The sequence below is a fragment of the Copadichromis virginalis genome, linkage group LG23 (assembly GCF_057382275.1).
Source record: "Copadichromis virginalis isolate Kocher_CV1m ecotype Utaka linkage group LG23, C_Virginalis_male_GT1.1, whole genome shotgun sequence".
NCBI lineage: Eukaryota > Metazoa > Chordata > Actinopteri > Cichliformes > Cichlidae > Copadichromis > Copadichromis virginalis.
Genome location: NC_140639.1, coordinates 1,448,561 through 1,470,753, shown reverse-complemented (window position 1 = coordinate 1,470,753; position 22,193 = coordinate 1,448,561). Strand labels below are relative to the sequence as shown.

The window sequence follows — 22,193 nt, the reverse complement described above, 5'->3', positions numbered from 1 at the left end:
GCTGTATAAGAACCAGCAGATTTCCCACATGTAACATCATTTCCTCAGGGATTAATAAAGTATTGTGATTCTGATATATATATAAAAAAAAACCTATAAAATGTATGAGTTTCAACACTCAGTGTGCGTTTGTGTGTCTGTGCACAGAACGGCCTCTGTGCTGTTTTTCTTTTCTTTAAATTCTTTATTCGATACACGTGGATCCACAGTTTCCCGTTGGACATCGTGCTGATAGACGGCGTGATTCGGACACAGATGCTACGTGTGCTGCCGTCTGACAGAGAGGAGGCGAGCTTGAAATGTTGCAGTTTCCACAGTGAGTTCTTGCATTTGCTTGTTTTTGTCCTTCTTTGTACTTATTTTACACAGAGTCATCTTTTTTGTAAACATACGGTGAGCAAGGTATTGTTGCACAAAACCAGAATGTCCACTGCTGGGTACAAATTAGTCAGCAGCAACTTTCCAACTGGCTTATCGAATGAGAAGTATGGGCAGAAATCTGTGCCATCAGAAACTGAATTTGAATAAGTTAAATTTGAATTTGAATTGCTCAGATTGAATCTGAATTGTAACTTGAATAAATGCTTTTGAAAACTGAATTTGAATTAGTCTAATTTGAAATTGAATTTATGGTTTGAAAATGAATTGATTTGCTTTGAAACTGCATTTTATCCTTTAAAAATTCAGCTCTCGAATACATTCAGTTTCAGTTCTACAATTCAATTTCAGTTCCAAAATTCAGTTTTTTGGAACTTACATCCGGTTCCGGTTCAAGCGCAGATTAATAGAACTACGTTTTACTAGCGGACCGAAAGTGTTACTGACGGGAATCTACAGCGTCTTGAGCTGAATTAAGACTTCAGAAGTCATTCGTCATGTCGAATGACCAGCAGATAAACTCTCAGGTTGGTGATAAATGTACTACATGTATAAGAACAAGCGTCATGTTAACAAATGATAGCCGTACGGTAACTTTTATGCTTATTGCAGCTGCTAGCTAAAAACGCTAATTTAGCGTAGTTTGCCCTGAATTCAGCTTTGACAACAAATATGATCGACTGTTTCTAGTAGAATTCCAAAGTTGTCATCTTGGACCCTCTCAGAGTACCCCCTCTGTATGCTTGCAGAGACCCCTACAGTAGGGAAACATGCAAAACGGTGTCCAAACCTTTGTGTTTTAGCTTTATTTATGTCTTACACAGCATCCCAACTCTTTAGCTAACTTAATAACTTTAGCTAAAGTGAATAGTTAGTCTAATTCATTAGTGCAGCATTACTGGATCATCTCTGTTTGAAGTGATATACAAATATCACTGTGTTTAACTACCATAATAATTCTTAGGGTACTGAGTGCATGCTTAATTAGTTTTTTTTTTTTTTTTAAACATACTGCTCCATTACTATGTTTGACAGGCTGAAGTTGTCGGGTCACCTCCTAAATCGACCATCTTTTACAGGAGTTTTGTGCCAGAAATGGAGTGTCCACTGAAGACTGAAGATACTGAATCTCTACGCCTTGCCATTGATCCTTCTTGTGCCTTCATCTAGACAAGAGACATTAACTTAACCACTCTCATATGCTCTGTACCTACATCACCTTCCCTGACAGTCGTAGCTTGGCTCATCTGAGGGTGAAATTATAAGAATGTGTTATTTTGCAAAGTGTTCTCTAGGGTTCCTAAATAAAATATGGCATTGAGGTCATTTCTTTTGAATTAATCCCTTCTTCTGAAATATAAGAACCTCTCCTGGTTTTAATGGCACTTTGGATTTCTTTACTTTCTGTTCCACTTCCAACCCCAAATAGATGCTGACACAGTAACATGGAAGAGGGAAAGACGTTGGAAAGGACTACTACAAATAAACCTAATGTCTAACAATGAAAAGTGTAAAATAAGAACAATAATAATAATAAAGATAAAAGATGAAGTAACAAGTTTTTAGTTTTGTTTATTCCAAATGATCATCCAGATGTCTGTGACATGTGATGACAAACACCATAATGGAAGGCCTTAGTCATCACATGCTTAAACTCATCATATATTTTTGCATATGCTGAACAAATATGGAAGCCCCAAACGCAATTTCATTGTTCTTGACAATGACAATAAATAATTAAATACTAAAAAATACAGGCAGTCAGACATGCTGTAACTGTGGGGTAGAAGACAGCATAAACACCATACAGCAGGGGTCTCAAACTCCAGTCCTCGAGGGCATGGAAAAGTTGCATGACACTGGCCCTTGAGGACTGGAGTTTGAGACCCCTGTCATATGGAATATGACAGGTGTGGTTGAACTGCATGAAGACTCTGAAGTTTCTCTTCTCTTCTGGCAGGACAGGAATGTGGCCTTGTCCTGTGAGCCACTGTAAGGATGTACTTAGAGTAGAACTGGACTGTCACCGGCCTCAGGCTCTTCACCCTTTTCAAAGACAAAGCAGTCATTTAGATAAAATATTAGGTATTGTTTACCTGTAAATGCACAAAGTCAATTTAGAAATGTAATTATTGTCAAGAGTGAACAAGCACTGGTAGTGTAATCTACAGCTGTGGCCAAACGTTTAGAGAATGAGAAGTGTTGTTTGCTTATTTACAAAGTTTGCTGTTTCAGTGATAGTTGTATATCATATTATATCACTTCAAACAGAGGTGACCCAGTAATGCTGCACTAATGAATTAGACTAACTATTCACTTTAGCTAAAGTTATTAAGTCAGCTAAAGAGTTGGGATGCTGTGTAAGACATAAATAAAGCTAAAACACAAAGGTTTGGACACCGTTTTGCATGTTTCCCTACTGTAGGGGTCTCTGCAAGCATACAGAGGGGGTACTCTGAGAGGGTCCAAGATGACAACTTTGGAATTCTACTAGAAACAGTCGATCATATTTGTTGTCAAAGCTGAATTCAGGGCAAACTACGCTAAATTAGCGTTTTTAGCTAACAGCTACAATAAGCATAAAAGTTACCTTACGGCTATCATTTGTTAACATGACGCTTGTTCTTATACATGTAATACATTTATTACCAACCTGAGAGTTTATCTGCTGGTCATTTGACATGACGAATGACTTCTGAAGTCTTAATTCAGCTCAAGACGCTGTAGATTCCCGTCAGTAACACTTTCGGTCCGCTAGTAAAACGTAGTTCTATTAATCTGCGCTTGAACCGGAACCGGATGTAAGTTCCAAAAAACTGAATTTTGGAACTGAAATTGAATTGTAGAACTGAAACTGAATGGTGAGAAGTGAAACTGAAATTATTCGAGAGCTGAATTTTTAAAGGATAAAATGCAGTTTCAAAGCAAATCAATTCATTTTCAAACCATAAATTCAATTTCAAATTAGACTAATTCAAATTCAGTTTTCAAAAGCATTTATTCAAGTTACAATTCAGATTCAATCTGAGCAATTCAAATTCAAATTTAACTTATTCAAATTCAGTTTCTGATGGCACAGATTTCTACACTGAAAAAAGTCTAACATGCAGTCATTCATTCAATCTAATAAGTGCCATTCAAAACAGAATAAAATCATTGATTTGATTGTGAAACCCTTTCTTTTTGCATTTTAAAATACCACTTTTGATTTGGATGAAACTAAATATCTGTACAAAGGACACAACGCAAAGTTTTTGATTTCTCTCAAAACATATATTTCTTTTCATGTTGAACAGATAATATCTTTAATTTGAGTCAAAGTGATTTGCACTTGAACACGCCCACCAGAAATAGACCGGGACCCATTTTTATTCTGCATGGCTGCTGGAAACATCATGTCACATCTTTGATTAATTTCATCTGAAAATAAACGTAAGTAAAGCCAAGTGTGTTACAAAAGCTTTTATAATTTGTATTGCCAAAATCGCAGAAAATAACCCCATTTAAGCTGGGTCGACAGCCACCCCTAATTTTTGCATGATTGTAGCTGCTAGCTACAAGCTAGCTAGCTATCCTGCGCAATGTTAGAACTGGTTACCAGAAACCGACCATCACAGTCAGGAATGCAAGTTAGGCAAAAAGCCGTTTTTTACCAGTATACTAACTAGCTAGCGTTACCACGATGCATCGGTGGTGGATACAGCTAGCTAGCATAAGTTCATAGTTCATAACATTCATAGTATAACTCCGTGCTCCGCTTCGTTTGAATTTTTCTGGTGAGCTCGCGGTTTCTAGACACAAGCTTGTGTTTGTGCGCGCACGTTTGTCTCTCTTCATATAAATATCTGTGTGTTATGTGTGTGTACACCGAGCGCAAAAGATAATTATTAATGTGCATGATTTAGAGACAGAAATAACACGCCAGCATATAAGATCAATGACATAAGACTAATTCCTTCAATTGACTTTCAGGCGCGGCTCGGAAAAATGTGCATTTTCTGAAGAAATTTTAATTTTAACAGCATTAAATTGACCCTATGCCAAACTTAGTTGCTAATGGCTGGTCTGTAGACTGTTTGGTAAACCTAAATCAAATTATAGTACTAGCTTTTTATAAGGATGTGTATGTCATGTTACGTATTTCTTGGTTTTTCTATGTAATGTGTTTTATAGAGAAGTAACATTATTCTTTTTTTTCTGTATGCTTTCAGAACCACAGATCGCTCCATCCATTCCATGGCTGAAGCATACATTTTCATTTAATCTGAACAGGTATCATTTTGCATTTACACTGCACATCCTTTTTAAACATTTCATAATAATCTAGACCCTCCATCATTATCCTCTCATTCACCTTGCTGATGTGTTGAGGACTTGATAAAAGAATACATGGTATGTCCATATCTGTTCTGTCTCTACATGAGATGCAGTCTCTTGATGTAAATTTGACAACTCTGCTATTAAATGCAGTGATTAATGTAGGACAGCAACGATTAATCAACTCATCAAGTTAATATCTTAGGGTTCTGTATTGTTTTCTTTTTTTTCTTGGGCTTTGTGGAACATTTATGAAAATTTTCCACCATTGATTTAATTTAATGATTATGCAATTCACAATCTGATTAGTCAAATAATTGTTCTAATAGTCTGTGACCAAACAACTATCAAAATAGTAGTTTATTATGGTCAAAGATTTATCAGGTGTGCCAGACTTCAGTTCTTCACTTGTACATTTTGTTCCATATTTTACCTCAAGATATCCCAGAAAGATGAAGCTGAGGAAGAGCTGCAGAGTAACCACCATGGCACTCTTCATCTTCAGGGACAACTCAAGCCTCCTACATCAGCGTCGAGACATCGGGATAATCATTGATGGTGTGGAAGTCCTGAATGAGTTGCCTTCTGTGGCAGCTGGAGTGGCAATGGTCTTTGGACTCTGTTATGCTCTTAATATGGAATATCCACGAGGATTCAGGTTCACCTTTGAGGCTCTTCAAAAGATTATGATGGAGCTTGACTTTAACAAGATGACCTCTAAGATTCGCAAACTTAATTGTGAACTTAACACTGCACAGTGGTGTGTTTGCATGCATGTGTGCATGTGTATGTGCACATGCATGTGCATGTGTGCTTGGTTATTTTCTTGGTTGGCCTGCAGTGGTATTCTACATTCAAAAATTATAAGAACACCCATTTGAAAGGGAGATTTAAGTTGATTTCATTGATACATGTGTAGATTTTTTTTTACATTGTACAGGCACAGTGCACATATAAACATTTTTGAGTACTTGCAAATTGGTTTAAAAAGAGTTTTTATAATGGTTTTATGCCAGTTTTAGACAGGTTGCAGGTTTTATACTGGTTTTCAAAAGATTGCAGGTTTTATAAAACAAACATTTCTCTAATCATTTCTGCCGTAGCACTAAATCTGTATATTACTAATCCTCTCTATTGATTATAGTTAAAATGGTTTGGAACAATAAATAATTTTGAAATAATTGGTTGGCCAACTGTCTTGTTTTTTATAGGAAATGCAGAGCATTTTTGAACTGAAATAAAATGAAATGTAAAAAATATAGTTTGAATATATGTAAATCAATTACCTGGCTTCAACACAAACATATTAGTTCATGTTAATTTGGTTCGATGTGAATACATTAGGTTGGTTAAATTTCAATATATTAGCTTGGTTCAATAATTAAAATATGGTTCTATGTAAAAAAATCAATTTGGATCAATGCAAAATTTAAAGTTTCAGTCAAGTCTAGTAATATTGTTTATATCAACATAAAAGTATCAGGTCAAATCAAGTGACTCAATTTGGATTCTCTGAAGCCAAATATTTTGGATGTGACAATTGGACATCATTTTTTTTTATTTGAATAGGGTTATTCTTTTTACAGTGTACCCATAGAGAAGCTTTGCAGGAGTCGTTGGTAAACCGGAGCTCTGGCCTTCGTGCTGAACTTCGGCACAGTCGCCTCCTGCTTGAGGACATTTCTGTTTTGGGTTTTACAAAGAAGACTGTCTGGCTGAAAATAACACTTGACTTGTTTATACTTCAGATACTGTTTTAGAACCTGAGTGAACAAAACAGACCTTGATTTAGAAAAAAGAAAGAAAGGAAATTCTTATCTTTTGTTGTGGCAACACTGACAGTTTTCTATGTGGATATGGGAGCCGGTTTTCCAGAGGAAGAAATACAATAAAGAAGGAGGCTTGAGGAATAGTGTTTCTGATGCAGTGGGAGTCGAGGTTCAGCCATGACTGTATGTCATCTAGTCTGAATGACAGGTGGAAACTCAATTTTTCCCTGACATTGTGATAAAAAGAGAAATGTCACTCCATCCACGGCAGGCGCTACTGCTTCACAATATCTCAGTGGAGAGCTCTGACTGTGAGCGAGAGGTGAGAAAATAAGGAGGAATTTCAAAAGCTCGGAAAAAAGCCTTACGACCTCAGAAGTGTGTTACGTTCATCCGATGTAGCACAAAGCTCCGTTCACTTGGCCTCTCGGGTCAGATTTAATCCTATTTGTTCACAACGTTGTGTCCCTTTGTCCTTGTTTGACATTTGCAGTTGGCGGTTATTTTTGGTGCTACTCAAATGAATTCATAGTACAGAGCAGGAGCTGCATGTGTAGACTCATCTAACAGCACTCTAGGTAGGTTAGTGGGATAAAAAGCCATTCACTCAACCTATTCTGCTCCCACTGAAAAAGAAAATAAACTGGCGCTACGCACAGCACCTGAGAGCGAGCGGGACAAGCGTGAGGAGAGGAGGCATGTGCGTGCCTCCAGCTGGCGTCAGACAGCGTGACCACCACAAAGAGATCTGTTTGGAGTAGATTCCACAAACTTAGTCCTTCAGACCTGTGACATTTAATCTCACTAAGACCTCATTTACTCTGTTCACCGGGTAACAACATTCCTAAGATTAACAACGAGCCCGCGCCACAAGCCTTTAGTGGAGCAGAGCAGTTTGTACCCATCCAAGCACACACACTGCACCTCTGTGTGATAAATAAGAAGCCGTTGTTCTGCTCTATACAAATATCAGCCCTGGTTTCAGGTGGATAAAAACTGTGGCAGAAGTCGGCTTTCCCGTAGGAGGAAAAGGAAAAACAAAAAAACTTCCAGGTATTGTGTGAGGACAAGCCTCGTCAATAGTGCTGGTTTCATTATAAGGATATTTGCTATGCAAACCTGAGGGAACAATGTTAGCTTTCTTACTGCAGGTATGTTCTGGCTGCCAAAACCTGGGCAGCGTGTAATGTTTACACTCCTCGGTGCCAGACTTTGTTTAGCCCACAGTGTCACTGGTGTATGACAATGGGACCAATGTTCCCATCAGGCACTACGATCCTGTTGTGTGATGTCTTTAATAAGCGCTGGGCCAGCTCAGGTAATCAAATATAAATGTGAGTGTTTGCTTGAGCAGTGGCTTTCATGAGTGAGGTGGAGGGGTTCCTGATCATCTCTATCAGAATGGTATAGGTGTAATAACAAGCGCCTGATTGGCTCATCATGTACAGTGTATTATTGGTGGCCACTTCTTTAGGTACACGTTCTCCAGACCACCCTTTGTCTTCAGGATTGCCTTCAACAAGTTGCTGGAAATGTTCCTCAGAGATTTTGGTCGGTCCTGCTGAGGTCTGTCAGCTGTACATCCACAGTGGGAATTTCCACCACATCCTGCTCTACTGGATTGATGTCTGGTGACTGTGGAAGTCTTTTGAGTACAGTCACGTTCAAGAAAACAGTTTGAGATTATTTGAACTTGATGAACTGACATGGCATCTTATCCTGATAGAAGCACAACCAGATGATGGTATACTGAGGTCAGAAAGAGATGGACCTGGTCACCAACTATACACTGGTAGGATGTGGTGTTTAAATTATGCTCAGAGATCCAAAGTGTGCCAAAAAATGATCTCCCACACCATTACATGAACACAGCCCGCCTGAACTAATGATTGAAGGCAGGACGAATCCAAGATTTAATGTTGCTCACACCAAATTCCCACACTGCCATTCAAATGTCGCAGCAGATGTGAAGACTCATCAGACCAGGAAACATTTTACAAATCTTCTGTTGTCCAGTTTGAGTGAGCCTGTGTGGACTGAAGTTTCCTGTTCTCAGCTGACAAGAATGACCCGGTGTGGTCTTCTGCTGCTGTAGTCCATCTGCTTCATATTGTGCATTCAGAGATGCTCTTCTGCATGTTGTAGCAAGTGCTTATGTGATTTACTGTTGCCTTGTTATCAGCTCCAAGCAGTCGGGCCAAACAACAAGGCATTTTTAAGCATATTCTCTGTAAACCCTAGAGATGATCGTGCAGGAAAATCCCAAATCAGCAGTTTCTTAAATATTCAGACTCGCCCGTCTGGCACCAACAATCACCTTTTCCCCCATTCTGTTGCTCACGTTGAACTTCAGCAGGTCATCAGGAGTTGCTAGCCCCGATTAGATATTTGCGTTATTGAGCAGCTAAACAGGTGTAATTACCGAAGGGGCCGGTGAGTGTAGAGTATGTTTGTATAAGGGATTACCTGCAGTATAGGAAAGCTATTTTGGTAATTTAAAGTACAAAATATTACTTCAATAAAAAGATAAAGTGATCTTTTCCTATCTGTCTGTCTAAAGGGCATGTTGGTAAAATATAGTGAATAGTGGGTAAGATACTGACTGGGTTTTTTTGGGTGGCTCTCTCATTTTATAAAAAAACCCCTAAATTTAATCTAAATATCAGCTCTATTCATTTATGTTACAGAAAGTAATGCGTTTATTTGCTTTTCTTTTGTTTTTGTTTTTTTTTCCCGATGGGCTAATTAACAGTTTATTAATAAAATAAAAGGCAGAGAATTTGAAAATAATTTGCTGCAGCTGTAAAACTGGTCTGGGCTAGTGTGTTCCTATTATTTTGTCCACAGACTCTTCGCTCTGCTTCATCTGATTTTATTCCACATTAATTATATATTTTTTAATTATTTCCCTGTGTTGTGTCTGCTTTTGTAATAAAACGTGTTGCTATGCGAGGACGGCGAGCGCAGTGAGCAGCGCAGTGTCACAAAGCGCTCCGTCCCGGGTTTTCCCGCAGACCCTGCGTGGCCCAGCTGAGGTGACTGGCAGGACTTGTTTACTGGTGGGGAGGCTCGCAGAGAGAGAGACGGAAAGAGGGGGAACCTGAGGGAGAGCGATCGCTAAACGGGAATCCAAGTTTTTACACTTGACCCGTCTTTTTAAGTCTTTTTTACGTATCGTTACCTCATCGTTTTTTTCTCCTGTCCTTTTCTTCTGGGCTGGCGGACTCGGACTGTTCACTTTAAGCGTGTTTTTGATTTTATTCTGATTTTGAACTCTCGTCGCCGACACCGAAACCTCGTTTGTTTTGGATTAGCTAGCTAACGTTAGCCGTTTAGTCCCCTCCAGCTAACGTTAATCTGAGGGAAGGAACGGGCGGCGTGGTGTGGCGACTTCCCTCACCTCACGGCGGCAGCGTGCACGGTGAATGCGGGCATTGTTGTTGTTATTTTCTGGCTTCTTTTACTCCTCGCGGGGAATGTGAGAGCAAAGTGGCGTTTTTTCAAACCTTTCCAGGTTAGTTTTCCCCTCTCCGCCGTTTTGTCGTTTTTACGGGCTTGCGGTGGTCAGCGGGGTTGAAGGAGTTCAGAGGGAGGTCGAAGCGAGGAAAGCTGCACGTTTTTCCTGCCGGAGTTTCCTGGGATGTGCTCCCTGCTCAAAGAAAAGGGAGACGAGCTTGTGTGAAGACACCAGGAGGTGATATAAAGACTTCTGAAAGAAAACGAGAGCTCAAAGGCTGCCTGTGTTTTTTTGGGGGTGCTATTCACAACTCCAGCGCGTGTCTGCGTGAGGAAAACAGCGTTTTGTTTTTGAAATACCTCCCGGGGTCCTCCCTCACTGGAGCGGCACATTACAGGGAAATGAGCCCGGGGCCAGCGGACCTTCTTAGGGGATCTCCAAACTAGCTCTGTCTGTGTGTGGGATTATTATTATTATTATTAATAATAATAATAATAATAATAATAATAATAATAATAACATTTCCCCCCTTGATTTAGCGGGGCACCAAAATCAAACAGATGAACGTGGACTGTCGACTTCACTTCTGGAAAATGAAATTTTTTACTCGCACATGTGTCGCCAGAACCCAGGATCACGTTATTTAGTGTCTCACGTACATAACACATTTGGCACAGAAGACAGTTATCAATTTATAACCCCCTTACAGGGGGAGGAAACCTCAAATCGGCTGGCTTTATTGGACCTTTTTAAGTTTTTAGCAATTTCTTAGTTCACTTTAAACATTTCTCCCTGAAGATTGGAATTTTTTTTTGAACGACTTCAAGAAGCGAGCATAACTTATCCTCCAGCCAAAATGAGGCGGCTGACGCTTAAACTGCGAGCACAGATGGTGTTGTTTATCATGTGCACCTGCATTATATGCCAGTGTGGACTAATAAAAGGAGAAAGTGAGTATTATTTCATTTTTTTAATGACTTCTTATAACTCATAACTTCACGTGAGTGTGAAGTGTGTGTTCGCGGGAAATGACCCTGTCCTAAGCGCAGATGTTTGCATTATAACATGAACAATAGTGTGTTTTTCTTGAACCTTGCAGTCACTGCTGGGGGGGCATTTTCTTCTTTTTATCAATCAGCGTGATAATGTGAGTCACGGGACTGTTGCTTTCATTTTGGCGCATGCTCAGATTCTCCTCCAGGTCTAATTAAGGGGCTCGTAATTTCAGTTTTGTGCGTGTGGCTGATAACTTGGCGCACAAATATTAATTATCGGCTAATAAACCCCGCCCCTCTCGCGCCGGCTCTTAAAGGTACATATTTTAGCGGCCCGCGCTAAATGCGCCACCCGAGGGTCAGATTAGTGGCTGTAACTGGACGAGGGTGGTCCGCGGCAGCGAGCCTAAACTGGGGGCGGCAGGATTGGCCCTGCGAGGCTTGCTAGGCCTCTCACGCGCACACGCAGCCTGGATGTAAACAAATTAGCCGCTGAGAAGTGTCCGCATAGGTGGCGGGACAGCCTCCATCTGCCTTCCGCTCCAGATCTTCCTCCCCAGAGTCTGCGCCTCGGTTTTATTTCTTTTTATCAATGAATTAGCGCGGATGGTGATTACAGCTATACAGATGTGCATTGCCACAGATTAAACACGATCCAGCTGTGCGCTGTTTTGTTTTCAGCTGGTGCTTTAACACAGGGACACCGTGCACCATACTTGAGCCCACATTTTATGGGCCGAATGAAGTTAATGAGCACTGTTGCCCACTCTGGTATTTCTTATTTGTGTTATTTCTTATTTTTAAGGGTGATCTCAGTGAAATGAGAATTGCAGGGCCAGCTGTGAGGCCGCATTAGATGATGCATTTCTCTGTATAATAGGTCACTTGTGTCTTATATCTCAAATTAAATGAATGAATGAGACAAACAAAGTCTGGAGCGCCCGTGAAATCAATTATTGAACATTTTGGGTGTTTGTCAGCGGTTTAACCTTTGGCCCACATTAATCCTTGTGAGATTTGTGTTCAGTGATTTTTGGACGACGTGTTGCCCAAGCCTCAGTGTTTTGTTTTTTTGGGTGTGTGAACTTGGTCCAAGTGAGCAGGTCGACCACGTAAATGTGTGGGCACCCATTCATAAAGTGGAACCTGTTGTTTTTCTTTTTGTCAGCAATGGTGGGACTCTCCAAGCTTCAGGTTGTGTTGCTTAAAATGGCTCCCGCCGGCCAGGTTCAAAGGAAACGATGTGGCTACTTTACACAGGTCATGTATGCAGACAGAACAGAGGCCCCTGAAAGGGGGTCTTATGAGACGGGCTGCTGGTACCCCTCCTTCCTGGTCTTTTTTATTTTTTTCCCTCTCTCGCGTCTCTCTCTCAGGGAATGGGGTACATGTCATTGGCTGTGAGGACTCTGGGAAGTGACCATATTTGGCACTTTTGAGATGTTTACGCCAAAAAAAAGGGGGTGGGGTCGGGGCAACAACCAAAATACTTTGAATATTTCATTCTGGATCCACATGCTGCCTGATACCTCCATCTCAGACACAAGAACGAGAAGAAGCCGTCCTGATAAATAACCCACGCCGTAGCCGACTGCACCTCAGAAAACATGTAACAAATCAGCTTTCACAGGCTGTTGTTTGATTGTGATTGGCCCATTTGTCACAGTTAATCAGGAAAGGTTGTTCAGATGTTGCCGCTGAGCTGTCTCCTGGTCTGACTTGTGAAAAACAAGTTGTGCAACTGCCCACTTCTGGCCCCCGTCAGGCACGGCTGTGCTGCTTGTGAGCATGTATGAATATACATACGTGCACGGCTGTGTTTCTTTAACCAGCGTGGTCGCACAGATTGGCTCTTCCCCTCTTGCGGTCTCAATCAAATCTCCAGAGCGGTGTCATTTATTCAGGAGGAGCAGTTGAAGAGTTGCTCTGACAGCTCAGCTAATGGAGAACCGCGTGCTGTTGTAAAAATCGAGGCTCGGCCTCCATTTGTCTGCGAGTTTGTCTGTAGCCCCTTTTGGACACTCAGGCACTCTTCAGTGAAGTGCACGTTGGCATTTTCCGACAATGCTGTGCACGTTGTGGAATGTCTTTGAAGTGGCCCACCATGTAGGTGTGTGTGTGTTTCACTTCGAGTATGTGCCCCAGCCACCCTTTGCTGTCTGCAGGATCTCATTTTTCAGCTACTGGCCAGCCTACTTCCTGGCAATGTATGTTTTCTATTTATATTTATTTGTGTGTGCGTTGATGAGAACACTGTATTAGGCTTCATCCGCATGTTTATGGGTGTTTCTTTTCATTTTTAAATGGGCAGTTTGTTTTGACAAAAGCCTGCGTTGGCGTGTTTTCACGCTCGGAGGTCGTTTCCTCTGGTCCGCATCAGTTAATAAGTGAAACTTGTGGCTTTTTTCCTGACGCAGAAAAATCCAAGTGAACCCAAATGCATCACTACGTCACCACACGAGAACGTTCAGTTTGCGTGTCTGAGGCGGGAGCAACATGGATAATTTACATTCATTTCACGGCTGGTTGCAAACCTGTACAGACCTTTGCGATTTAAAAGTACCTTCATCCTTATGAAATGTTATTCCTCCTCAAACCTGCAGCGTAAACCTGCTTGTCGGTTCGGATTGAGGTCGGTTCACGTTGGTAAACAGACGCTGCTGAGACCACGTCCTCCACAGGGTCTCAGTATGGTTGTTTGGTCGGCACCCGGGTGCGATTACTGCTTTCACATCTTTATGAGTGAAAAGAAAGAAGAGTTTGATTTTAAGGGACTAAACACCGCAGGTGTGTGGACGTCCTCGGACTTCTGGATAAGACAGAAGAGGAAGTCTTCACGTCTGAGGTGGTCAGACAGAAGTGTAAACACAGAAAGCTGTATGTACAGGCTAATTTAGCATTAGCATTCACCTGCACTTTACCATAGTTTGCTGGAACAGCCTGTGCTGCCTGTTTCATTGGCAACACACTGAATCTTTAAGGATTTCATATCGCGGCCCGACGTTGATTGCAAGTTGCTGCCGTTCATTTCGCACGGTTCCTCGTTCACAGAGGCAGTGGACAATCGGGGTCATGAACTGAGCCTCCACCGGCTGTGTACTGGGTCCTGAGTGTTGGCCAGGAAGGCGATATGTACTGCTACAGGAAATTAACTGTTGGGGTGCCTTTGCTAAGTGCTTCCTCCTTTGCTCTTATCTTTCCAAGTAGAGCAGGGCGATATGGCCAAAAATATTTATCACGATATATATTTGAAAATTTGCGATAACGATATAACCGACGATATAATTGATGCGAGACAAAATACAACTCCACAACATTACTAGTGCAAAAAGACAACCTTCAATTTATTTTCACTTAAACAAGAAGCTGGTTTTTATGTACACTAAAGCTTTATAAAAATGTAACAGTGCAAATGCAAATTCCTTGCTGAAAGTTTAACTAAAAGGCATTTCCAGTAGAAATGGGCTGACATATCCTGAGCATAACCATGTATAATATCCACTGAAGTTAAAAAGAGGTGCTTTGCAACATTAAACTGCAGTGTGCAGTACGTATTTTTCGGACCATAAGGTGCACGGGATTATAAGTGCCTTATAATCCCGTGCACCTTATGGTCCGAAAAATACGTACTGCACAAGCGAAACAAAGCAGTCAGATAAATCAAACTTTATTAAACTCATTCTTCTTGCTTCCTCCACTTCTGTACCATTGATTCATTAATGTTGAATTCTCTGGCAGCTGCTCTATTCCCATGTTGTTGCAGTCTATTAATGACTAACCTCGTATTGTGGATGGATTATCTCAGTTGTTCTCCTGACTGACGTTTGGTCCGTTTACAGCATCCTGCCATGTGATTGTATTTGTCTCTAACCATCAGGAACCTTCACGTTAACTTTTATAAGTGGAAAAGTGTTAGTGTTCGTCCTCCAGCTTCACTGTTTATGTTATGCTAACATAGCTGTGTCGCTAGCGATCACGTAGCACATCATTATATACCAGCTAGCCCAACTTCAGTAACCCTACAAACGTCACTGCTGTTTAGTTTCCTGTCTTCATTTATGTTGGAAGTGATAGCAGAGCTGTACGTTTGAATTTTTTCAGAAATCTCTCAGTCAGAACATGCTATATCATGCTTAGGTAACTAGCGAGCTAACTTCCGCTAGCTTCCTGCTAACTTCTAACTCCGTTAAATGTAATAACTTTTGTTTTCATGGATGCCTGGAAGTTAAACTTCATAGTTACACCTGGTAAAGCAGCAATGCTGATCGTTTTATTAAAGATGAAAGAATTTAGACAGTTTTTAACTCTAAGTGATGCTGCAGTGTTGTTTGACCTGAAGCATACGGAGTTTAGGACCCAGATTACTCCCAGATTTAAGAGCATCTTAGTCCGACAAATATGACAATAACAACGGCCGCTTGCATGTTCTGCAAAAAAATGTGCTTTGTTGTGTATCTGACGGACAAACACCAAACCAGTTCCACATCACTGAAGTTGCACCATTTTTACAAACCAATTCTGGTTCATCTGTTTCACTCAACAATCGGCCATGTGCGTATGAAAACAAAGGCACTGCGCATGCGCGTTTTACTCATATTCTATCGCGATATTTCATTTTCCTATCGTTGCCTAACATTATACCGGTATTACCGTGAACGGTATAATATGGCCCAGCCCTATTTCCAAGTATCCCTTTCAACTTCTAACTTGCCACTGTGTGCATGTTCCCGGCAGTTTTTATCAACAGCGGAACAAGTGGGGGATGGAAAACACGAGACGACTCTTCTGACTCCCACAAATTCACAGCTTGATGAGCCACTGAGTAAATGCATTTCTGCAGCACATCATTACTGTGCTAACATGTTAGATTTACTTTTAAAATGCAATAAACATAAAGCCTGATTGGCACTGCATACCTGCAGGTGTCTGAGGCTACTAACCATAGCCTCAGACACCTGCAGGTAGTAGGTGGTCAGAGGTGGAGGGTCCACTCTGAGTTGGGAACGAGTTGCTACCTCGATTAGAGAAGTTTAGGAGAATTTTAGGGTGTTGCTCACGAGTGAGGGGAGAGCTGAGCGTAAAAGCAAGGCTGTCGCTTTACCTGTCGAGCTACGTTCCCACTGTCACCTGTGGTCACGAGGGTGGGTGGGTAGTAACTGAAAGGAGGAGCTTGCTGATATAAACAGTGGGAAGGAGTTTCCTCTGACAGGTGTCTCTCCCAGAGAGAGGCCTGTAAAATCTGTGTGAATATTTCATGCGTAAAAAGACTCTCCCGTCTGTAATGCAGGTGTTGCACATCTGAATAAACAGATCTGACCAATCAGATCACTGGATTTGGCAACAAGTGCACTCGTACCTCGAAATGTGCACCTGTGCTTATTATACAATGATGTGGAAATGGTCTCCAACCACCATGATACTGATTTGAAACTTTAATACAGGTGAAAGCGCAATAAATGCAATCCATTATTATTAAATGTAATTACTTGGAATTCTTTTTTTAAATCACGGTGAATGAAAATCGTGCATTTTTACTGGTTTTGATGCTTACTACTGGTATTGTGACTTTCCAATACTGTGCCAATACCAGCACTACTGGTATCCGATACCGATACCAGTGTTGATATCGATACAGTCGATGAGTTTCAGTCTTCAGCCAAAGGCCTCCCAAAGCAGAGCAGCAGATTTTATTGGATGTTAAACACTGAAAATAACATAACGGCTGCTGTGGTGTGTTTAACAACACTGTATTAGTGTCCACACACAGGTTGCTTTTAGAGATGCTGTCTCCAAACAGAACAAAGCATGAAAGTATTTGGTAAGTGAGTCTTAGGCGGACTTTCTGAATGATTTTGCGCTCACTGTGACTTCAGGGACGATGGCTCACCACACTGATTTCCTGGGAATTTGCTCAGAAGTGCCAGATGTCAGAAAAATCATCCCCAATCTTAATTTTAGCCAGTCGTAACATGCTAGGAGGCAAATGTTGCCGCGCTGCTGTCACCTTGCAAAATAAGCAAACAGTCAAAACGCGTTGATCCCGACATAAACCTTTCATTACGAAGAGGAAACCACGCTGTAACATCTAACGGCCGTCGCCGTGATCAGGTGACGTGTTTCCAGCCCATCGCAGGCTGCCAGCGCCGTGATAGGTTGTTGTTTTTAAACACAAAGCCTAGCCGATGCCCTCCTCCCTGACTCCCATTCCTAGATAGAGGAGTGTGACCGTTTATGTAAACCCCTGCTCACTGCACAGAAATGTGGTCTAGCTGAGAGGGGAGGGATGGGGTCACACCCACACACACATGAACACGCAGCGCGCCGTTACGCCATGCTGCAACAATCTGATTTGATAGTCCTTGTTGCTGTTTGGATCTGCCCTATTTTAACCGTTGGGGACTTCACACTGTAAACTCCAAGCTGAGCCAGTCCCGTAACGCAGGGATCAACAAAGGGATGTTTTGCAGATGAGACAATAAACCGAATAAGGCCGTGCAACTGATTTCTCATTCTTTGGCTTTCAAAAAAAGCGTAGCAGCTTAATTGATCCCAGTTACAGATTTGTACATCTGCAATACTGTTTGGGCCAGTTTATAAAGCAATGGTAACGTCTGCATCAGAGACGACGTGAAGCCCAGCAGGAGACGAAACGTTTATCAAACGTCTTTGCAGTTTGTGACACGCGAGTCTGGATTTACTGTCACGTCCCCGCTTTAGGCCATTGGAGCGATATGGACAGAACACGGAGGCCTGTCATGTGACTGAAAAGTGTCTGTTTGGCGCCCAGTGAGGCTGCTGGCAGTTAATGTAACTGCAAGCACACAGTCGTGCTGTCAGATCAGTTACTGAGCTCAGGGACCAAATGATAAACGAAGGTGACGAGTGCTGCAGAGAGAAATCAGTGGTGGACATATCTGACTGTAAATGCCAACAACATTAGCAGCTAATGCTTTTACAGATTTCAGGCAACGAATCACATCTGTGGTCTGAGGCGATCGTGGCTCAAGAGTTGGGAGTTCGTCTTGTAATCGGACGGTTGCCGGTTCGAGCCCCGGCTTGGACAGTCTCGGTCGTTGTGTCCTTGGGCGAGACACTTCACCCGTTGCCTACTGGTGTCCGGCAGCCTCGCCTCTGTCAGTGCGCCCCAGGGTGGCTGTGGCTACAATGTAGCTGCCATCACCAGTGTGTGAATGGGTGGATGACTGGATATGTAAAGCGCTTTGGGGTCCTTAAGGACGAGTAAAGCGCTATATAAATACAGGCCATTTACCATTTGAATGACAGCTGCATAGACTGTACATAAAAGATGAACAAAGCTTCTGAGTTTGAAAAGAGAAGGCGGGAAAAGACTCTTCTGTTCAGCTGTTACAGTTAATATCTGACCTCATTAAATGTTGTCCTGCAGTGTGTGTATGGGCCACGTTTCTAGTTGAAGCCTTTATTAATTCCAGTGTCTGGGTTAAAGTGACGCAGACGAACTGTTGCCATATGAGTTTGACATTTCTGGGTGATGTGGATACGGCAGCCTTTTAAATATCACGTGAAACAATGGAAGATGTTAAAAAGTGATGCAGCTTTTCACGTTTCCTCCACGACAGCTTCTGCTCCCTCTACTCCTCCTTTAAACTCGAGCCTCCTTCCTTCCCTTCGTTTCACGTTCAGGGGTAAGCGGGTTCGCCGCCCTGGGCTCGTTCGTTTTCCTTCACACTGCAGATGCACACAGCCTGCAGACCTTTCTTCCACGCATGCACACACCTGCTCTGCGCTGTGGGAAAGCCTCCTCTTTCAGGCCTCTTAAAGGTGTGAACAGCATCCATTTGATGCCTCTCTCTTTATTTGCTTTCTCTTATTAACCCCGCCTGCTCCAGCTGGGTCTAAGCGATGCTTAACGTGTTCACCTGCAGGTTGTGCGCCGCATCACGTGGCCCTCTAAGATGATGTTGTTTGCTGCGTTGTGGCTACGTGTGTCTGCACATGTTTGTGTCCTTTTTACGAGAGCTCACGCGTACACGTTTAGTGTTCGGCGACTCGTGTGCCGGGTTGGGGTCTCTGTTTTTGTCCTGATCGAGTAGCATGAGATGCGTTGCTATGGTGACAGCACTAGCTGTGCTGGCAGTAAGTGACAGACCCTGCAGACCCAGCCTCTTCCTGTCTAAAGACACGTCCCACTGCACTGAGCCCGGTTATACATTTTAATGTGTGATTGTGGAGACTGAGGATTTAAGGTGCCAGCTGTGGCTTTCCCCCCTCTTCTAACCTAAGGCAGATGTCTGCCATAAGCAACCTAATCGTTCGTGATTGTTTTATATTTAAAAGCACTTGAAGTGTGAGCATCTTGTCTCCTTCCACAATCAGCTCTGTACTGATCGGGCCCTAACTCGCCCACGGTCTGTCAATAACAGCACCTTAAAGCTAAATTCTGTCTCAGGCTTGCTGCAGTAAAAGAAGTGATGCAATTGATTAATAATCCTGTGATAAATGCAGACTGTGATTCACTCTTCAGTTTTGCATGATCACAAACACCCACAGGAGTCCTGCTTTAAAGACTGCGGTTCCTCAGCTGCAGCGGATCTTCTGTGATAACGTCCTGCAGCGGCCACGGACGCACACTGTTGTCACGGACCGGCCGTTAAGGTGTTGTGGATAAATGCAACAAGACAAAATGATACGGCCGAGACAAAAACGTTGGCATTTTGTAAATATAATAATAAATGAGAATTCACTGTGTAAGTTTATTAGCAGCGTCCTTAATGCTCTCTGGTCGCTATGGTAACGGGTAAATATTTCTTTCAAAATAAGACGCACAACTACAACACGGGAAAGACCCAGAGAAACAGAGTTAACGATAAAAACCCTGAAAACCGTAAATTTAACACCGAAGGCTCAATTCTCGCGGCCCGGCACCAAACGACTCACGCACTGGCCCGCGGCCCGGGGGTTGGGCACCGCTGCTGTAGTGCGCAGCCACTTCTCTGCAGCAGCGTTACAACAGCTGGAAACAGAGGTGGAGACTACCACCTGCACCACCTCCAGCAGAGGAGGTCACAGCCATTTTCCAGATGGACCTTTTCGACCAAAGGTTCTCTTTGTCATGCTGGCTGAAGCTGAACTGATCAGTGAGCGAGTTTGTGCTTTTATGGTGGAAATCAAAAGAAGATGCTGGGTTTATAACACAATGCAGGGCAACAGCTGTTTGATCTTGATTGTCTGGATGAATTGATTACATCCCCTCCTCTGTTCACTCCACCTCTGCACCACTTCATGAAGCCAAAGTCAGAATCTGGCCTCGCTTCACAAAACTATCGGCTGAACCGTGAACTGTTTCTGCGTTTTAGGAGTGTCGATGATTTCATTGAGTAACGGGTGACCTTCAGGCAGTCACACGTGCAGTAACGGAGCTACTAACACCAGAATACGTTTGCTCGGGGACGTTTTTGTTAAATCTGGAGAACGTTTACAGCTAATCAGTTGAGCCGCCTCAGATTTGTTCTGGATCAAACGACCAACCGTGGGGAGTGTATAGATACATGACTCACAGCTGCTGAGCTACAGACGTGAGTGAGTCATGACTCTCGACCTGTAGAAACCGATATTGTCAGAGGATTTAAGGGAAACTGACGAGAGTTATTAGAAAACAGCTGTAGGTTCAGCCCTGCTGATGCTGGGCTGTTGAAAAGAAAATGAGATCCTTAATTGAAAGTGCAGACAGGCTGCAGTTTAGCTGAACTGAACGTGCAAAAACAAGCACGACCGAACACCTGAAGCGGTCCTTTTATTGCACACTTAATGTGGTGATCCTGGCTCACTTTTATTTAAACCGTAGTGTGAAAATGCCTTGTTGATGTCAGAGATCAGAGATGACCTGATACTTTGGAAGAGCATCTCTGAACTCACAGCACCGTTCAGCCTTGGAGCAGGTCGGCTACAGCAGCAGAAGACCACAGCAGGTACCACTGTCAGCCAAGAACATGAGCTTGTTTGATTCATATCACTGATCTGATGAGTCTGTTTGTGCGCCTGCAGTTGGCTGGTAGGGTCTGAATTTGGCATAACGAGAAGGAAGCGTGCATCCATCCTGCCTTGCAGCCACGATTCGGGCTGATGGTTGTTATGTGTTGGAACGGGCATTCATTTATGCCCACAGTGCACCAACCTCCAAGGTCTGGTACTACCAAGGAGTATCTAATAGAAGTGTCTGCAGAGTGTGTGACGGTGACGTACGTGAAACGCTGACGGCGCCGAATTTGTTTCAGTCTTTTCTTTTTTGGCTGCACTCTTCTTTTATCCAGAGCATCAGAAACTTTCCTCGGATGCTTGCTCGGCCTGCATGTTCCTAAAGCGGTAACCTTCTTCAGCTCTCATTGCTTCCTCATGTTAAACACACCACGGGTGTGTCAGCGTGGAGGTGAATCCACGGGCCCCAGATTTACAACTCTGCTCCGATTGGCTTATTCAGCATGAAGGAACACGTTTATGTCTAAGCTTTAACATTGATTAGTTGGGCCTGCGGAGCAAACCCGGCGGCGTCTCCCTTATCGAAACTGTCACAGCACGACTGCACAAACGACCCGTGGACGCGTTATTTCCCTGTAGAGACGAGGTCCAGTCAGACCCAAAGGAACGAAAGGAATTCAGCTTTTTGGTGTGAATAAGTTAAATCTGGTTAGTACAGAGGGCCACACAGTCTCCTCCCCGTAAACAGCACGGAGTAAAAGGAGCGGCTGAGTGGAGCCGAGGCTGTCGACGGGCCAGAGGCCGATGCCAAGACGCTGTGAAAGGGGACATAGAGATGGAGTGCCTGTGACCAGTTTATGAGGCCGCATCAAGCGTCCCTAATTCCGTTATAGTTAAAGGAGGCCATATTGAATTATGCCTCGCTGTTAAATGACAGCGTAATGAATGGAAGTCGTTTTACAATACCGCCGTGGCCACAGACGCTCCACTCAGGGGCCTGTCTGTCAGAGGCTAGGTAACAGCCAGTGATTTGTTGGCTGGTTGGGCTGCGTGAACATTAACATGATGTCAGTATTAAATGCCAGAAATACATATATAGCACGCTCGTAGATGTTCTGTATGGAAAAACAAACAGGATGAGGGGATATTTCTGATAAATGAAAAGTTTATTGATCACACCGCTGCTCAGCGTGTACCGATATGAACGTGACGTTTAAAGGTGGGAGGCTGGGTTTCTGCAGATTGGCGGCGTGTTTGTGCTTCGGTAAATGGAAGGAGGCACCAAGACTGCGGGCACAGGCCGAGCAATGGAAAAGGGGGAGG

General features: G+C 42.9%; 1 protein-coding gene and 1 long non-coding RNA gene across 2 annotated transcripts in view; both read left to right on the top strand.

Moving 5' to 3' along the window:
* Positions 1–3,455: 3,455 nt before the first annotated feature.
* Positions 3,456–5,876, top strand: LOC146679899 (uncharacterized). The gene is made up of 2 exons (XR_014918139.1): positions 3,456–3,810; positions 4,590–5,876. It is a non-coding gene; the product is annotated as an uncharacterized LOC146679899 (long non-coding RNA).
* A 3,567-nt stretch (positions 5,877–9,443) lies between these two features.
* Positions 9,444–22,193, top strand: part of insrb (insulin receptor b) — a 71,579-nt gene continuing 58,829 nt past the window's right edge. The window contains exon 1 of the mRNA XM_085447848.1: positions 9,444–10,871. Within this exon, the coding sequence (XP_085303974.1) occupies positions 10,778–10,871 (94 nt within the window). The 5' untranslated portion in view covers positions 9,444–10,777. The remainder of the gene's footprint in view (positions 10,872–22,193) is intronic.